The 19,785-nt window shown below is 36.5% G+C and overlaps 1 protein-coding gene across 1 annotated transcript; it reads left to right on the top strand.

Annotated features, from left to right (window-relative positions):
* Positions 1-831: 831 nt before the first annotated feature.
* On the top strand, positions 832-19,552 carry LOC128553307 (putative vitellogenin receptor). Its single transcript, XM_053534439.1, has 9 exons — positions 832-958; positions 5,267-5,422; positions 7,162-7,275; positions 7,883-7,996; positions 11,053-11,221; positions 12,595-12,808; positions 14,792-15,029; positions 16,293-16,409; positions 19,326-19,552. Exons 1-9 carry the CDS (start codon positions 898-900, stop codon positions 19,535-19,537), a joined length of 1,395 nt encoding a protein of 464 aa, XP_053390414.1. The 5' UTR covers positions 832-897; the 3' UTR covers positions 19,538-19,552.
* The last annotated feature ends 233 nt before the right edge of the window (positions 19,553-19,785 follow it).

Consider the following 19,785-nt stretch of genomic DNA (forward strand, 5'->3'; position numbering starts at 1 on the left):
AATTTAACCCTGCTTACAATGCTACGAAATCAAGGTGCTTGGTAACCTCTTGTATATCCTCTACGGTTGTATATTCTAGACGTTGAACATTGTTGCGTTTCGTCCTTTATTGGCTTTTAAAAAGTTCTATTAACTGTAAACTAAGTTTAGAGCTAGTCTAGGTCTACTTGCACACATGTAGGCTATAACATCAAGGCAAAAGTGTCTGCCTTATACACACGGCCAATATACAATCTAGCTCTAGCCAAAATGATGGAAAGTCTTAAACGTCTAGCAACTTCTTATCATTTTTATTTATAATTTAAAAGCATTTCATCTGACTTCTCTTCATCTCTTAGCTTACTCATCGCTTGTCAACATACTTATTTGATTTTTTATTTTAAAAAATGTAAGGGTGTCCATAACTGCCGAATGGTGTCGGTAACTGCCTCCACGACTTTTTGTATGTGTGGTTCTCTTATATTCGTATTGCGTTACAGCTGTTGTATATGGGCTATTCTGATGCTGCTGCGGATGAATAATTAATAAAGCTGAAAATCGGTTTCAACTAAGATTATCATAAGTAAACAATCAGTTATCCTATGCTAATGCTTAAGGTGTCGATAACTGCGGACATTGCTATGTTTTTTTTTTAAACAAACAACAAACTACAAAACACGTCTATCTCAAGGAAACTAGTTTCTTTTGTAGCTCAAGTTATTTTACAAAATATAAATTTTGGATATCTTAACAAAATCTGTAGGAAAGTGTGTTTTGTATAAGGTACAGATCTGCGACTTTCCAGTAGGAATATGACAATCGTATTTGCACGTGAATTACGTGCCACATTCTATTTAAAGGATTAGCCTGCTAGGTTACACACAGTGTTTATGTCGGAAACATACAGGACAGGCAGACATGAATTTTGTACAGCTAACATTTGTATTCTGTCTGCAACTGATGCATCTATTTTCTAATGGTAAGCAGCTGCAGTAGCCGCTAACGATATTTTAATTATTTTGTTCGTAAGAAACAGTTTTTCAGCGGCAGAATCGAAGAAAGAAAGTTTTCAGTTCGTGTGTTTTGAGAATCTCTTCGCCGTGGAGTTCATTGTCAAGATCTAGATACTTCAAGACATGTTGACAGAGAGAATTGTGTACGTTTTGATTTATTGATTTTATGTCAAAAATGTTGACCGTGAAAAGAAATTAATTTTGCAATCTGATTTCGCGACGTTACGTTATGCTTAGTAACTGAAGAGTGAGATAATTGATCATATTTCCTAGTGTTTTGAAGGAAACCAGTTATTTGAAGTTATGGTAAGTATTTGAAAGGTAACCACTTAATTGTATTGAAATTGAAGGAAGGTGTGAATGGTACATTGTGTTGGAAAGGTGTGAATCGTGCATAGAGCTCTATTTTTTTCAAATTATCTAGCTAGCTGGCAGCATGCAACATGATAATTTTCATGAATATATTGCGAACATTTCATAACTTAATTTTAAGACTCTAAATAGCACATTTTTTATCTGATGGCTAAACCATGCATGTTTGGGGCCAGGAGAAATAAAAATAGAAATAGAAATTATGAACCTGTTGGAGTTATAGTGTGATTTTTTACCTGCATGTGTGTCCTAGAGCATAATCATTTCCATGGACGCACATTTTCATTTAATTTGCATCCACAGGATGCATTGAATTTTTAACAAAAAAGTCAGATTATGCTTGTTTCGGGAGTTGGTATATTTGCCGCAGACTTTTTTATGCTCGCACTGGATAGTAATTTTATAATGTCGCTTCTGATTGGTTCTCATATCAGTTCTAACCAATCTTTACAGCCCTAATTTATTTCTGCGGTAAATCACTATATGGTGTAAACAAACATTACAAAAACAAAATGCCTCTGAGGAAAAAGCCAAAAATCAAGGCAAAACAACTAAAGTAAACCTTGGAGAGAAAATACCAAGAACCCTACTAGGGCTCGAACCCCTGTGCTCGTGATCCATAGGTGGACACTCTAACCACGTTTCTAAAGAGTTAACCAAAGAGCAAGGCTGTTGGAAATGGCCTATAAACCTACTATCACTACATTTCTCCCCCTTTACTTTTTCAGAGCTCACCAGCTCTCCAGAATGACCCTCTATGCCCACTTCATGAGTCCGTCAAACACTTAAATTTGACACAATCAGAGTAAATCCAGGAAGAGAAAATACCAAGGTCCTTTCTGGGGCTCGAACCACAGTCCTCGTGATCCGTAGACGAACACTCTAACCATGTCGCTAAAGGGTTAACCCAACAGCAAGGCTGTTGAAAGTGGCCTATAAACCTACTATCACTACGCAACAAACACTGTCAGGTTTTTTTTCAGTACCAATAAGGATGCATAGCCTAGCATATCAGAGTCGGCGACAGAGTTTACTGGAGTAACCTGAGTTACATAATTATGTTTCTAAATCAAATCACTGGATTTTGAACTCAGTTTCAGTCATTTCTGTTTTATTTTGATATGTTTATCAAGGGTATTAAAAAGGATTACACAGTGCATTAATATTGAAATCTGTCCTAGTCTTGTTCAACTAAGAGAAGCTCAGGATGAGCTATTGGGGTCACTCGTTTATTTGTAGCCAAGAAAGTCCTGGGACTCGTACATGAAAATTTTTTTAAAAGTCACTGAGTTACTCCACTGTAATGAGGAAAACATAATTATTAGAAATATGACAGAACTAACATAGGGACATGAGACAGTCTTATTTACAATCATCTTTAATTTTTGAGAATGGGACCAGGACCTTGACAGTTAGGAAAAATGTGTGATAAAACATACAGATTGTCCAGGGCTCGACAAATTCTTTGAAAGCAACTCTTCATGCAAGACCAGATGCCAAGAATTTATTTTCACTAGCTCTGCTATTTATTATTTGTACTTGTTCTGCAATTCACCAAAAAAAAAGATATTTAACAGACAGCATCTATTTTAAAGACTATTAAAAACGGCATGGAATCCTGTTCTTGACTATCGAGCATGCAGCTAATGCGATCATAATGCAGTACTGCAACAGAATTGAGCAGATGTTAGAGTAGCGATCATCAAATATTTAAGTGAATCCCCTGCCACAAGTGGTGGGGGTTTATAGGAATGGTCTCCGTCTGTCTGTAACATTATGTGTCCTATGTATTGCCTTAATCCCTTGAAGGATTTCCATGAAATTTGTGTAAAATTATCACCTCGATATGCAGAACTTATGAGTCAGACATCTCAGGTCAAGGTCTTAACTCTAGGTCAAAGGTTTGAGCCTTCCCATTTTGTGTCAGCTCTGTGTCTTCTTAACCCCTTGAAGGCTTTACATGAAACTGGGGTCAAGTAATCACCTAATCAAGATGATGTGCAGAACTTATGAGTCAGCCATGTCAGCTCAATGCCAAGTTCTCAGCTCAAGGTCAAAGGTAAATGTTCACCTCTATGAGACAGGGTGTCATGAGCAAACCTCGGATCCCTATCTCAAAGGTTAAAGTCAGACTTGGGGGTTCAAAGGTCATTTTAGAGCTTGTCCAGGCTGTAATGTTGCCATGCATTAGGCAATCTTTTTTAGCTCACCTGAGCAATGCTCAGGTGAGTTTTTCTGATCGCTCAATGTCCGGCGTCCGTCGTCTGTCGTCTGTCTGTCAACATTTAGCTTGTGTATGCGATAGAGGCTGTATTTTTCAATTAATCTTCATGAATACTGATCAGAATGATAACCTTGATGAAATCTAGGCCGAGTTCGAAAATGGGTCATCTCGGGTCAAAAACTAGGTCACTAGGTCAAATCAAAGAAAAACCTTGTGTATGCGATAGAGGCTGTATTTTTCAATTGATCTTCATGAATATTGGTCAGAATGATTGCCTTGATGATATCTAGGCCGAGTTTGAAAATGGGTCATCTCAGGTCAAAAACTAGGTCAAATCAAAGAAAAACCTTGTGTATGCGATAGAGGCGGTATTTTTCAATTGATCTTCATGAATTTTGGTCAGAATGATTACCTTGATGAAATCTAGGCCGAGTTTGAAAATGGGTCATCTCGGATCAAAAACTAGGTCACTAGGTCAAATCAAGGAAAAACCTTGTGTATGTGATAGAGAATGTATTTTTCAATTGATCTTCATGAATTTTGGTCAGAATGATTACCTTGATAAAATTTAGACCAAGTTCGAAAATGGGTCATCTGGGGTCAAAAACTAGGTCACTAGGTCAAATCGAAGAAAAACATTGTGTATGCAATATTTAGAGGATGTATTTTTCAATTGATCTTCATGAAATTTGGTCAGAGTGATTGCCTTGATGAAATCTAGGTCGATTTTGAATATGGATTATCTGAGGTCAAAAACTAGGTCACCAGGTCAAATTAAAGAAAAATCTTGTGTATGCGATAGAGACTGTTTTTTTCAATTGATTTTTATGAAATTTGGTCAGGATGATTGCCTTAATGAAATCTAGGTCGAATTTGAATATGGGTCATCTGAGGTCAAAAACTAGGTCACTTGGTCAAATCAAAGAAAAAACGTGTGTATGTGATAGAGGCTGTATTTTTCAATTGATCTTCATGAATTTTGGTCAGAATGATTGCCTTGATAAAATCTAGGTCGAGTTTGAACATGGGTCATCTAGGGTCAAAAACTAGGTCATGTCTAAGAAAATGCTTGTTTTATCGCAAGAGACCAATTTTTTGGTCCAATCTTAATGAAAATTGGTCAGAATATTTGTTTCCATGAAATCACTAGGTCAAACATGTTTTACACTGTTACGGAGTGCTTCTTAGGTGAGCGACCTAGGGCCATTTTGGCCCTCTTGTTTTATTTGGCATAAATGTTTGCCGCAATGGGACAAAGTGTCATGTGCAGCTCCCAGACCCCTGCTCAAAAGTCAAAGTCATACAAAGAGGTCAAAGGTCGAAACTTGGTGCAGTTTTCCTTGTCCGGGCTGTAACTCAGCCATGGATTGAGGATTTCTTAAATAACTTAGCACAATTGTTTACCTCAGTGAAACAGTCTGTCAGAAGTAAGTAGTTGAAAAGTCAAATCACACTTAGTAAAAGGTCAATGCATTTTCTCTTGTCTGGGCTGTAACTTAGCCATGGATGGAAATGTTCTTAAATAACTTGGCAGAAATGTTTGCCACACTCAGTTCTGTTGCTGCCAGATAGTATCATAAACATAAGTCCTTTTGACAGCTGGCTGGTGGACATCTGGTTATTGTTCGTATTAAAGTTTGATTAATGTGTTTTCATTTATACTATGGTAAAATTTCAGTATCAGGAAAGTTGGGAGTAGAGGATGGATGTAGAGAGGGTACGACAGGAGGACCAGTGTGCAGTCAGCTGTGTACAGATAATACAGAACAGCGTACATGTTCTTGTATAACTGGATATGTGCTGACAGATGACAACAGGACATGCGTTGTTACAGGTATGATGCTTATATACCAGTGAGTAGTTGAGGAGAAAATTGCAGCTGTATGTAAATTCTACAGACTACAGGGTTTGAAATTAAAGGTTGTCAGCTAGTCCAAGATTTGTAGACACTATGTCTACCCCGCCCCGCCCCACCCCACCCCCACAAATGGGCCTCCGTGGCCGAGTGGTTAAAGTTGCCGACTTCAAATCACTTGCCCCTCATCGATGTGGGTTCGAGCCTCACTCGGGGCGTTGAATTCTTCATGTGAGGAAGCCATCCAGCTGGCTTACGGAAGGTCAGTGGTTCTACCCAGGTGCCCGCTCGTGATGAAATAATGCACGGAGGGCACCTGGGGTCTTCCTCCACCAGTAAAAGCTGGAAAGTCGCCATATGACCTATCATGTGTCGGTGCGACGTTAAATCCAACCACCTCCACAAAAAAAAAAAAAATGTGCAGATTTTCTTACTGTTAATATATACCTCTAATAATTGAAAATGTTTATAATAGGAATCTATGTTTTTGCAACCATTTTGACAGACATAATGAGTATCTTCTTAAAAATATACATTTAATATTTATCATGTTATAGCTAACAAAAAAAACAACATAATGATAAATTATACATTAAAATTCTATCCTAATCACCTGCAATTTAGGATATATGTTGTTTTTAGCAAACCTGAGCCAAAGGCTCATGGTGAGCTTTTGTGACCGCTCAATGTCTGTCGTGCGTCGTCAGTCATGTGTCTGTCAACAGTTTCTAAAAAAATCGTCTTGAAAACCACTTGGCAGAATTACACTAAACTTCACAAGAATGATCCTTGGGTGGCCCCCTTTCAAAATTGTTCAAAGAATTGAATTCCATGCAGAACTCTGGTTGCCATGGCAACCAAAAGGAAAAATCTTCTTGTCCATACCACAGGGCCTAGGGCTTTGATATCTGGTGTGAAGCAATGAGTGGTCCTCTACCAAGCTTGTTCAAATTATCCCCCTAGGGTCAAATATGGCCCCGCCCCGGGGGTCCCAAGTTTTATATACACTTATTTTGGAAAAAAAGTTTAAAAATCTTCTTGATTGAAACCACAAGACTTGTGCCTTTGATATTTGGTTTGTAGCATTGTCTTATGGTCCTTAACCAAAATTGTTCAAAATGTACCCCTGGGGTGAAAAGAGGCCCTGCCCTGGGGGTCCCAAGTATTATATAGACTTATATAGGAAAAAAACTTCAAAAATCATCTTGTCTAAAACCACAGGACATAGGCTTTTGATATTTGGTATGATGCATTGCCTAGTAGTCTGCTACCAAAATTGTTCAAATTATGCCCCTAGGGTTAAAAGAGGCCAAGCCCTGGGGTCACTTAGTTATTATATAAGTTATATAGGAAAAAATGCTTGAAAATTTATCTAATCCTATTTCCAAGACTGTTTATTTATAATTACCTGATGACTCCAAGTAATATGAGTGGCCACTCTAGAGGCCACAGTTGTAACCGAACCTTTATGAAATTTAGTCAACTTGTTTGTCTTGATGATCTTTAGGTCAATTCAACTCTTGGTCATGTGGGGTCAAAAATTAGGTCAGTAGGCCAGATCAACTCTGGTTAGGATGTATAGGGCCATCATGGCCCTTTTGTTAAGAAAATATTGCCTTGTAGATGAGTGGCATCAACTTTGCACATTTTTGTTGTTTATTTATATAATAAATACTCCTGTGGATAAGTGCTTGTAATGTTGTTCTTGTATATTACAGGAGAGGAGCCACTGTTAGTGCTGGTGTCCGGTAAGGAGGTCAGTGTTTATTATACAGAGACAGAGGATGTTGAGACATTGACACAGTTGCCAGATAGTCAGATCACCGCTATAGGTATACTCCACAGATAGTTCATATAATTATATAAAAAAGTCACGCTACTTCACTGATTTTGTCTGTTATTATTTTGATCAGAGCCTGTTTTCAAGGAAATTTCAGTTCTAAAATTTGGACATGAACCTAATAGGGTCTTTGTTTTGTTAACATAGCAGCCATGGGTGTAAACTTATGAATATGTAAGGTGATAAAGGTGAATAAAACTTTCATCAGTGAATAATTCTGCATAGCAAATTTAATGTTTAAAGTTTAATTCTAGTTGTAAATTGTAGACCATCAACATTGATAAATACTGAACAGGACTTGCTTTAAGTTTAGTGTAGTTTTAAGAATGTAACTTTTGTGCAATTTCTTTGGATTTCTTTTCTTGTGAGACAGCTTTTTGTGTGGTTTGGCTCAGGTGTGTCTCCCTTCACCTGCAGGGTACAGTCTCTAGTCTGTTAAATACTTCAACCTGATCACACAATACCACAGTCACCACCATGCTCATTTTCAGATGCGGCAACTAAGCCAGTCCAAAATTTGAATTTTATCAATTAAGTGTAATCTTTCTTCTTTGCTATATGATTGATTTTTCTTGAATTAGATATTATATATTGAGCAGGTTTTGGTCCATTTAACAGTGTGTTGATTGCAGCAAACAATGGAAAAGTTGTGTACAGAACAAAGCTTGATGGTAGTAATAACCAGAGAGAACCCCTAGCCACCATTGATACAGGTATTTGGGGTTAACACTACGGTACTTTGACAAAATTCTCATCCATCACAATCCCTCAAAACTGCATGGGAACTGAAGAAAATATTCTCTTGTGAGGATTTTACTTGGTTTCAAGCGGGGTTACTTTCAAAATAAGCAATTTTATTTTTGACCAAGACAGTTGTTTAGTTTGGAGGTCGTCAGTTCACATTCTTCCATATAATTAAAGTTCTACAAGCCAATAGGGAATTTTGAGTAAAACATAATATTATGCGATTATTTTTAGCTCACCTGTCACATAGTGACAAGGTGAGCTTTTGTGATCACCCTTTGTCCGTCGTCCGTCCGTCCGTCAACAATTTCTTGTCTGCACGATAGTGGTTTCATTTATGATTTTATTTTAACCAAACTTGCACACAACTTGTATCACCATAAGATCACGGTTCCTTTCTTGAACTGGCCAGATCCCATTATGGGTTCCAGAGTTATGGCCCCTGATAGGGCCAAAATTAGCTATTTTGACCTTGTCTGCACAATAGCAGCTTCATTTATGATTTGATTTTTACCAAACTGGCACACAACTTATATCACCATAAGATCTTGGTTCCTTTCTTGAACTGGCGAGATTCCTTTATAGGTTCCAGAGTTATGGCCCCTGAAAGGGCCAGAATTAGCTATTTTGACCTTGTCTGCACAATAGCAGCTTCATTTATGATTTTATTTTAACCAAACTGGCACACAACTTGTATCACCATAAGATCTCGGTTCCTTTCTTCAACTGGCGAGATTCCGTTATGGGTACCAGAGTGATGGCCCCTTAAAGGGCCAGAATTAGCTATTTTGACATTATCTGCACAATAGCAGCTTCATTTATGATTTGAATTTAATCAAACTTGCACAAAACTTGTGTCACCATAAAATCTCGGTTCCTTTCTTGAACCGGCCAGATCCTATAATGGGTTCCAGAGTTATGGCCCCTGAAAGGGCCAAAATTAGCGTTTTTGACCTTGTCTGCACAATAGCAGCTTCATTTATGATTTGATTTTAACCAAACTTGCATACAACTTGTATCACCACAAGATCTTGCTTCCTTTCTTCAACTGGCCAGATTCCATCATGGGTTCAAGAGTTATGGCCCCTTAAAGGTCCAAAATTGGCTATTTTGGCTTTTGCAGCCATATAGAGACTTCATTTATGGTTTTATTTGATACAAACTTCCAAAATATCTTCAACAACAATAAATCTTGGATTCCATGACAAATCAGATCCAATTGTAGGTTCCAGAGTTATTTTTTATCTGATTACCTCCCCTGATTGGAATCAAAATGGATTTATATCAGTAAGTACTTACAGGACTTATTTGAAATTTCATTATTGTTATTAGTCGGACTGAGCCAATCAGGGTAGATAACTATGGACTGATTTTATGTCAAATTACCTCCCTTTATTTCAAATTAAAATCGTTATATCTCCATAACTACTGAAGATACTGATCTGAAATTTCATTTATGTCAACAGATTTATTTGGCAGATCCTTCTTTTGTCCACTTACAATATTTTTTTTTAATTACTTCCCTTTTACGTTACTATAAATAGCTTATTTTTAGTAACTTTTTTATTATTGGCCGTACGGAAAACACGAGACCAGTTTTCTGTGGTACAACATGGATGGTACCTCCAATTTTTAGGTGTATTTTAACATATCTATACCTTGTAAGATATTTTTTTTCTTTTTGTTTAAATTTCTTCCCTTTGTTGTTCCTGTCCTTTGGGCTTAGATATTTTTTCTGAAGACCTTCTTGTCCTCAAGTGCAATGATAACAGGTGAGCGATATAGGGCCATCATGGCCCTCTTGTATATTTTTGAATTGACTAGATGGACATATAATCACACAGTATGTGGTTGATTAGCAGAGTTGATTTTGTTGATGCAGATAAGGTACTCGTATAATTTTCACAGAAGTGACAGATATTTGTGCGAGTTACAGGAATGCCTGTTTATTGACACGATTTTATCATCAAGAGTAAAGTCTTTCATACACACCAGTATAATGTAAGGGAGTTGTCAGTTACTTGTGCACTGTCTTTATATTACTGGTATTTTGTTTTGTGCACAAGTAACAAGTTATTCATTTCAGACATTTTCCAAAAAGGCTGAAGAAAAATTGTCTTTTTTATTCCTTGTTATTTATGGAAAACAGCATCAACACCATAAAAAAATGAAATTTGTCCTTTAAGCTATTTTTATGTATGAAAAATACGGAAGACAGATATTGGAATAAAGTACAAGCTTATTTTATTTTACAAAGATTATTTCATTATAAACTTAGAAGCATGAAAAACTAAAATTAAATTGCTGCCAAAATGTTTCAAATGTGTCCAAATATATATTGATAATGGCAGTGTCCAGTTTTAGCCCCATGATGCTAGGTAGATACAGTAGGCATTGTTAAGAGATTACACAAGGAACAGCCAAAATCTTAGCTTTTTAGTAGAATGGTCATGGTAAATCTGGTAAATTTAGAAAGACCAGAAAATGGTTGATATGCCATGCACATCAACATTTGAAACTGTGATACATATTGTTCAAGATTTGTTTCATGAAGGAAAACGCTTCTCACAGTCCACTGACTGTGACAGTTGTTTGCTCAACTAATAGAAAGGCTAATTGTATACAACTGCAACTAGAGGGTTGCAGGAAGTTCCATAAGCTGTCGTTTAATAGATACTTCTGCAGGTAATTTTACTAACTGAGGATAGTTTTATGTGGCTGCTTATTGTGGAAAAAGTTTTTTAATGGGATGGCTTTATTCAGTAGAACATTTAGGGAAGGATGTAAAAGCAGTGGTTTAATAAAAGTCAGTACAGGTGGCCACATGTACAATGTTCATTGTATAACAAAGTAATGTGGCAATTTACCTTGTTGATTTGATTACACATTTTCTACAGATTTTTAACAAGAATTCTGTAAAAGCGGCTCTCTGTACAAGGTAAACTGTGAGTCAGGCAAAATCAGAAATGTTTGCAAGGAAGGAGGATAACTGTTTTGTATTTGTCAAAATTTGTTTATGATTCAGGTGTTGAGAATGTTACCAGTGTGGCAGTTGACTGGGTTACGTCTAATATATACATGGTAGACAGTGCAGCAGGAACAATTGTAGTGTGTTCATGGAAGGGAGATAACTGTGCAGTATTAGTCAGTGACTTAAATTGTCCATATTCAGTCTTGGTGAATGTAAAATCAAGGTAAGTGTATGGTTTGCAGATTTGAGACTACACATCAAATTTGCCTATGTAAAACAAGAATTTATGTTGTTTTTAATATTCCTGAATTTTGTCTCCCTCATATTGTTTGCCTTTGCCATCTTGTCTGGCCGTCTGTCTGGCCGTTCATTTGCATAAAGCTTGTCCAGCTTTCACAGCTCAAACTGTTGGCTGGATTTTAATGAATCTTCACAAGAGTGATCAGTACCAAACCTAGTTGTGCATATCTCGGGTGTGTTCCGCTTCAATGCACAAAATGGCCATAAGAGCTAAAAATCTTGTCTGGCTTTCACAGGTCAAACTGCTGGCCAGATTTCGACGAAACTTCACAGAAGTGATCAGTACCAAGCCTAGTTGTGCATATTGCTGACACATTCCGTTTCACTGCACAAAATGGATGTCAGAGCTTAAGATAGATAAATCTTGTCCGGCTTTACAGGTCAAACTGCTGGCTTGATTTTGAAAAAAATTCAAAGGAGTGATCAGTACCAAGCCTAGTTATGCATATCGCTGGCACGTTCCCATTCACTGCACAAAATGGCCGCAAGAGCTAAAAATTCGACTTTCACAGGTAACTGCAGGACAGATTTTGACGAAACTTCACAGGAGTGATTAGTACCAAGTCTGGTTGTACATATCACAGATACATTCTGCTTCACTGCACAAATGGAAGTCAGAGTCTAAAATATAAAAATCTTGTCCGGCTTTCACAGGTTAAACTGCTGGCTTGATTTCGACGAAACTTCACAGAAGTGATCAGTACCAACCCTAGTTGTGTATGTTGCTGGCAGTTTCAACTTGGCTGCACAAAATGGCTGCCAGAGCTAAAAATAGAAAAATCTTGTCCAACTTCACAGGTAACTGCTGGACAGATTTCGACAAAATTTTACAGGTGTCGTTAGTACCAAGCCTAGTTGTGCATATCGCCAACATGTTCTGCTTCGCTGCACAAAATGGCCAAAATGGCCACCAGAGCTAAAGGTATACATGGGGTGGGGGAGACATATATTTTTGTGAAAAAAACACCTTCTAGTTTGGATTGAAATGTAAATATATTTTGTTTCAGACTTTGTCCAGATGTTTTTCAAAAACAGCTTTTAAAACCTTTGAGTTTTACTTTACTGTAAACAATTATTCTGTTTGCAACTTTTTCCAGACCAGTATTTTTACAAGCTTAACCTGACTGAAGTCTTACTGCTTGTGTTTAGGTGACCAATTCATTTTGCTTTTTAGTGTCCATTTTTGAATATTTAATACATTAGCAGTTTCATTAAACTTTGTCACATAATTATGATAATTTTCATTTTGGAAAAAGCTGTTACAAGGTCATGTCTCTATATGTATTATTTCTACAGAAAGCTGCTATGGTCAGAATGGGGTTCTGAAGGTCAGGCTGGTTCCATACACTCCACAGATCTGGATGGTTCCCAACCCACATTGTTTGTAGACAATCTGAACAGGCCACAAAACTTGGTACTAGATGAAACAGTTGGAGCACTATTTTGGGTAGCAAGATCTGAAAGTACTTATATAATTCAGTCCTTGAAACAGAATAGTGGACACAAAAAGGTATATCAGCAATTCTGTAAAACATGACAAATCCAGTAACCTCATACAGATGCAGATATCTTTTCATAATTTGTTAATTCACCTGTAATACAACTGCCACTTAATGAATAAACTTATTTCAGTTTTACCATTTGTGTTTGCTCTACAAAGGTTGAAGTACACTTTGTCAAGTCTACTGGGGGTTACATGGTTACAGTTGCTGATTTCTAACCTCCAGACCATTACTGCTCTGGGTTCAAAAGCTCCCTTGTGGGGTGTAGATTTGTGTGAGGAAGCCATTTGTAGGCAGGTGGTTCTACCCAGATGTCAGCTTATGCCTGAAATAATGCACAAAGGGACACTTGAAGTCTTCCTTCACATAAAAAGCTGGAAAATTGTTATATGACTTAAGGTAGTAGAGGCGTAATAGCAGTGTTTACAAAATGGCATTTGCTTGGTATATTCTTAAAGATGACCGTGTTTCACACTGTTTTGCAATTTTTTAACAACTTTTACTGTGCTGTTTTTTTCTATAAATTTTGTATAACTTATGGTATCTCCTCTAGCTCAAGTAGAGACAAATTTCAAAGGGATGGCCACTATACAAAGCATTTGCAGAGAACTCATTTTACCATTAATTTTAATAAAATAATCATCAAATCATTGGTAAACAATTATAAAACACTAAATAAAAATGTGAATATCATTTTATCTAGGGTGCCATAAGTAACGTTTATTTAAACGTAAGGTTAAGGAACATTTTTTAAGCTTAATATGACTTTTAGTTAGATTGCATTATAGATAGATTTTTGCATTGTGTTTTTTTTACTAGTCAGTCATTTTTTATACTAGTCAATCATTTTTAAGCATAGGATTTTTATACAAACTTATCTTCGGGCATTTGCTGTGATTATTTTTTTACTGTGATAAATTATTCTTCCTATGTCATACAATACTATATCTTAAGGACCACAATGGAAATAAGAGTTTATTTTAACTCTTTTTTTGTGTTATCCTTAACATATAATGTTGATTGACATGTCTGTATTAATTCATACATGTTTGTTTATTGTTTGATTGTATGTTTTAATTATAAGTCGCCATGTAAATTGTACATTTTATGTTGAAATAAATCTATCTATCTGTCTAACGGATTTAATGATACAGAATTCTAACTTCAACATTTAAAAAATAAGGTGGAATCCTGTGTTTCTGTTTTGAATTTTGCTTACTTCATTCAAAAATGCCCTTGGGGCAGACGTAAAATCTACCTAAATTTCTCCCACAATATGTAATCTAAAGAGTGAAAGCAAAATAGAGAACTTTTACCGCATGTAACTCAATATTTTTAAAGATGTGTAACTCTACCCCTTCTGTTAAAGTAGTAAATTCACTTTGAACAGCAAGAAATCGCTTGTCAATTTTTTTTTTCCATTTTTGTACAATAAATCAATCATAAGACTTGAAAAAAGTAAAAAGTTACTAGAAAAAATGGAAAATAAGGGGGGAAAAAATTGGTCCCAGTAGGGCTTGAACCTACACCCAACTGAGAATTGCAGTAGAAGTGGGTTTATGGTAGGAATTGAACACTTCAAAAAGGAGGTACTCTTATTATGCCTCTACTACCTTAATATTATGTTGGTGTAGCTTTAGAACTCAAGATCTTTGAAACCTTATTATATGACGTTTTTAGAAGAGGTACCTGAAATATTACATTATTCTGATTAAACTGGTTCTTTCAGACTGATAAATCTGGAATTTCGTTGACACTGTTGGTGCTACTCAGTGCTTTTAACTGCCACATCAGTCCAGTGTTCCTTTTGATACTTAATAGTGTTTTTGAGGTTTAAAGCTTGTGTTTCTTGAAAAAAAAATGCTTGGCACTCGTTTATTTTACTTCAATGTTGTGGAATTTATGACATAATCTTATATGACCACAGTCATAGAAATGTAAGTTGTTCTCATGTTTATACATGTAAATACCTCACCATATAAATAATTCAGTTCCTACAGCTGTATGGAAGTGGGTCTGCTGCTCCCAGTCTGTGTGTGCTGGCTGACTACCTGTGTGGATCTGCTGCTCCCAGTCTATCTGTGCTGGCCGACTACCTCTATGTAACAACCAGAAATAGCACAGTCCTTATAAACAAGTTCACAGGTGATGTGGGGATGACACTTGGTACAGGAAATGTTACTGCAGCATCCTTATATCATCCTGTCCTGTATGATAGACCTTCGCAAGGTTGGTTTTTAATAAAGCATGATGTTTTTATATTTGATAGCATATTCTCCAGTAGGGGTGTCACGATACGCCTGAAGTGTACCATGATATATTGCAATACATTATTGCCGTATTGCAATACATACCACAATATGTGCTTCATGAACCGTAGATTTGACTGGAGATTCTTTTATTACTGCAAAACCTTTACACACCTCCATACTCTTTAAATAAGTTGTAGAAAGTAAACATATGCTAAAACAAATACCACTCTTAAGGTTTTGACTAGAAATATGGGGGTTTCTTGACTAGAAACAGAAATTAGAAAGTAATCAACATTTATAAGGAATGTATATGTGAGCATAGCTGTTTAAAGTCATTTACATTCTGCAAGTTATGCATGTACAATATTGCACTACTTCAGAATGAGTTCTTCTTTAAAAAAAGCAGTTTGGTAACTAAATAAAATCTAAATCTCTCCCTCTGACTAAAAAGGTTCGGGCTCAACAGGTCCTTCTTTCGGTTTCACTCTTGTATGATGCCGGTGACGGTCGATATGCGTTTTCAAGTTAGTTGACCCACCACTGTCTTTAAGGTTCCACTGCACAACTGAAAATTGCAATACCATCAACAATTTTATTTGTCTGTCTACAGATTGAATTTCAAAGCCGTCACTTTTGTCTGCCATGTTGTTTACATTTAATCCTTGTCATAGAAAGATTAGATTCAGGCGGTAATCAACTGCTGTAAGCGTCTGCACAACTCGGAATTCTTATCTATTTGATTAAATTTTTGGAACTCCTATTTCAGTCAAATGAACAGTGAAAACAAACTGCAATTCACAAAATGCAATTGACAAAGAATAATGTGAAGAAATACTGTAAAAAACTGTTATGTTGGTTGTGTATTGCGGTGCAATACTGTTTTGGCAGAATATTGCAATATACTGGTATACCGGTTTATCGTGACACCCCTCTTCTCCATAATATGTTAGATGGTGGGGAAAGTATTGAAATTGTCAAATTGTTGCAAATCATAAGGTATATAAGTTAGCTTTTTAGCTTTATTCTATACCTGCTTCAGTAAAGACCTCATTGATTACTAATTAAACTTTTTGCTTGGTAGGCAAACTGTCAGAACATTTGAGTCTTTTGATTAATTAGTCTTTTCAGAGTGGTGTCTTTATATACAGATACAGTTACTGAAGTGACATTGCTGTGCATGGTAAATATGACATGATCACCTTTTTCAGCACAGTATGATGTGAATATTCATTATTTGCAGTAAATCCTTGTGATACATCACCGTGCAGTCATCTGTGTGTACCTAGCAACAATAACCATGGTTACAGATGTCTGTGTCCTGTTGATATGGAGCTGGTTACAGAACAGAACTGTTCAAGTTAGTACCCAAAGAGTGAACTTAAAAATTTTCATCAGCTATTCAGACAATTATATAATCTTATTAAAAAGAAGAATCATTTTATTAGAAGCCAAAGTTTGTAAAATTTCACTAAGCTGTCATTAGCTTTTGATATCCATAAACTGCTATGAAATGTGTTATTCTTAGTCCTAAAATTCTAGAAAGAGAATTATATTGATCTTATTTATGCCCCCCTTCGAAGAAGGAGGGGTATATTGTTTTGCAGATGTTGGTCTGTCTGTCGGAATGTAGACCAATCTGTTTCCGGATTATAACTCAAGAACGCTTGGGCCTAGGATCATGAAAGTTTATAGGAAGTTTGGTCATCACAAGTAGATGACCTGTATTAATTTTGAGATCTGTATTTCAAAGGTCAAGGTCACAGTTACCCTGAACAGTTAAACAGTTTCCAGATGATAACTCAAGAAATCTTGGGCCTAGGATCATGAAAGGTAATAGGGAGGTTGGTCGTGACCAGCAGATGACCCCTATCGATTTTGAGGTCAGTATGTCAAAGGTCAAGGGCACAGTGACGCGGAACAGTTAAACGTTTTGGGATGATAACTCGAAGAACGCTTGGGCCTAGGATCATGAAAGTTGATAGGGAGGTTGGTCATCACCAGCAGATGACCCCTATTAATTTTGAGATCAGTAGGTCAAAGGTCAAGGTCACAGTGACCAGGAACAGTAAAATGGTTTCTGGGCGATAGGAAGGCTTTGGCCTATGATCAAGAAAATTGACAGGAGATTGATCATGACCAGCAGATGACCCCTATTGATTTTGAGGTCATTAGGCCAAAGTTCCAGGTCACATTGGCCAGAAACAGTTTCTATACGATAACTTCAGAGCGCTTGGGCGAAGGGTCATGAAAGATGATCGAGAGGTTCAGCATGACCAGCAGATGACCCCTATTGATTTTGAGGTCAGCAGGTCAAAGGTCAAGGTTACAGTGACCCGGAACATTTAAACTGTTTCCAGACAATTACTTGAGAACGCTTGGGCCTAGAATCATGAAATTGATAGGGAGGTTCGTCATGACCAGTAGATGACCCCTATAGATTTTGAGGTCAGTAGGCCAAAGGTCAAGGTCACATTGACCCGGAACAGTTAAACTTACCTTGAGAAGGCTTGGGTCTAGGATCACGAAACTTAATAGGGAGGTTGATCATGACCAGCAGATGACCCCTGTTGATTTTTAGGTCAATAGGTATATGGTCAAGATCACATTGATCAAGAACAGTAGAACTTTCGTTTACAGTAAGCATATAATTTCGGTTCCTTGTGCAATTACTGAATGCATCAAGCGGGGCATATCGTGTTCGACGAGCTCTCGTTTAGAATTGCTAGAAACTAAAAGGACCTATTGATACACAGAAAGCTTTACAGATGCTGCAGTTGCATCACTCTCAGTAAGTTTATACATAAGAGGATATTTACTTGGATTGGCAAAAAAAATTAAATCTTATTTACTGTTTTTCAGTGATTATTGAAATGAAAGAGTGGGTTATATTTGAAAATGTCTCAGTTTCAAACAGTGAGCTTGTCTCAGTATATTTGTTTGCAGACCTGAATGCATCAAGGGGGGCATTTCGTGTTAGACGAGCTCTTGTTTAGAATTGCTAGAAACTAAAAGGACCTCTTCACTTCAAACCTAACCTATTAGATAATGGTATTATTAGCATGCCTGTCAAGCAGGAAGACTATGTATAATAAGTGATGGAAATCAGTCAGAATTTCCACATCGAATAAATATTGCAGGATAGTTGATAAATCGTGATGAAAATCAGCAGTAATTAAAAAAGGTATATCTTCCAGTACGGGCCTGCCAGTTTTGACCAGACTAATAACAGAAATTATTTTTTATGTTTATGTCTCCCAACACCACTGGTGGGAGATATATTGATTTACTTCTGTCTGTGTGTTTTTTAAATCATTTGTCCTCCACCGCTGATTCATGTGGAGAAGTTGGCAGTTACTTGCGGAGAACAGGTTTGTACTGGTACAGAATCCAGGAACACTGGTTAGGTTAACTGCCTGCCATTACATAACTAAAATACTGTTGAAAAAAACAACCAGAAAAAAAAACGCCCTTAAAACATAAAAAAATTGCTGCTGGCAGGGTGGTCACCTTTCACTTTATGTGTACATTGGGAATATATAAGATCTTGTTAGAAACTTCTTGCCAGGTTTAAAATATTTTCACAGAATATGTTTCTTTTGTGATACTTTACCAAGACTGTGCAGGTTGTTCTGAGTTGTCAAAAGACATTGCCACCCGAGCTATAAAAAGAAAATATTAAAACAACATTCCTCCTTAAATAGTGGTGAGCTCAGTATTAAAAGGATTCCACATAGAAGTTCCTTTGGTGACTGTCTACCTAGACTGTTTAAATTAATTTGATTCCTCAGAAAAGATCACCAACACATTTAAACATAAAAGATTTAAAGCACCTGCTAAAATACTTGACAGAATTTGAAACAATTTCATGGAAAGGTTTATTATTATGTTAGCCTCTACTAAGACTGTTAAAGGCATCTTGATTTGTCAAAAGAAAACATGGCTGCTGGTGCGGGCTAGTTTTGTGGCCTATTTTTTCCAGTAAGACAATGTTTCTGTGTTGACTTTACCAAAGTTTTTACCTACATAGGTGAGCTATTTTAAGTGTCATTATGGCCCTTTTCTTAACTGACCGCTTGATTTTTCACAACTCTATTCTTTGAAGTATTGCATGATTTTTTGTTTGATTTTATTTGGCATAGTTTGTTAAAAGTGAAAAATATTTTGATAATCATGTCATAGACCTTCCAAATTGGTTGAGACTGTGATAATTCACTATATACAAAGAAAAAATCATAACAAGCTTGTTTTCTATACAATACTTTACATTTCTTAGGGAAAGAGAACGTAGAGAGGCTGTTGGTTTCTGGGATCACTGGTATATATGAAGTTCCTACAGAATTCATTGGTAACCATGGTTATCAAGGTCACAGACTACTAAATGCAGATGTGAGCTGTATGGTGTATAATGGTGTAGAAGAGAGAATTTTCTACTATGATGATACACAGAAAGCATTACAGATGCTGCAGTTGCATCACTCTCAGTAAGTTTATACATAAGAGGATATTAACTTGAATTGGCAAAAAAAATTAAATCTTATTTACTGTTTTTTCAGTGATTATTGAAATGAAAGAGTGGGTTACATTTGAAAATGTCTCAGTTTCAAACAGTGAGCTTGTCTCTGTATATTTGTTTGCAGACCCGCTTGAATGTGGTCTACTGAAGGATGAATTGTAATTAATTAGAAATTCTCATAAAATGTATTTTTCAATAAAGAAATAGCTGTTCACTTATA

Source organism: Mercenaria mercenaria, unplaced genomic scaffold, assembly GCF_021730395.1.
Source record: "Mercenaria mercenaria strain notata unplaced genomic scaffold, MADL_Memer_1 contig_3696, whole genome shotgun sequence".
NCBI classification, from domain to species: domain Eukaryota; kingdom Metazoa; phylum Mollusca; class Bivalvia; order Venerida; family Veneridae; genus Mercenaria; species Mercenaria mercenaria.

Bases quoted from the DNA above. Each gene is read 5' to 3' on its own strand.
- LOC128553307 (XM_053534439.1), top strand. From the start codon at position 898: ATGAATTTTGTACAGCTAACATTTGTATTCTGTCTGCAACTGATGCAT. The intron at 959-5,266 runs GTAAGCAGCTGC...GTAAAATTTCAG, and splicing joins GATGCATCTATTTTCTAATG to TATCAGGAAAGTTGGGAGTA. The intron at 7,997-11,052 runs GTATTTGGGGTT...TTTATGATTCAG, and splicing joins CCTAGCCACCATTGATACAG to GTGTTGAGAATGTTACCAGT.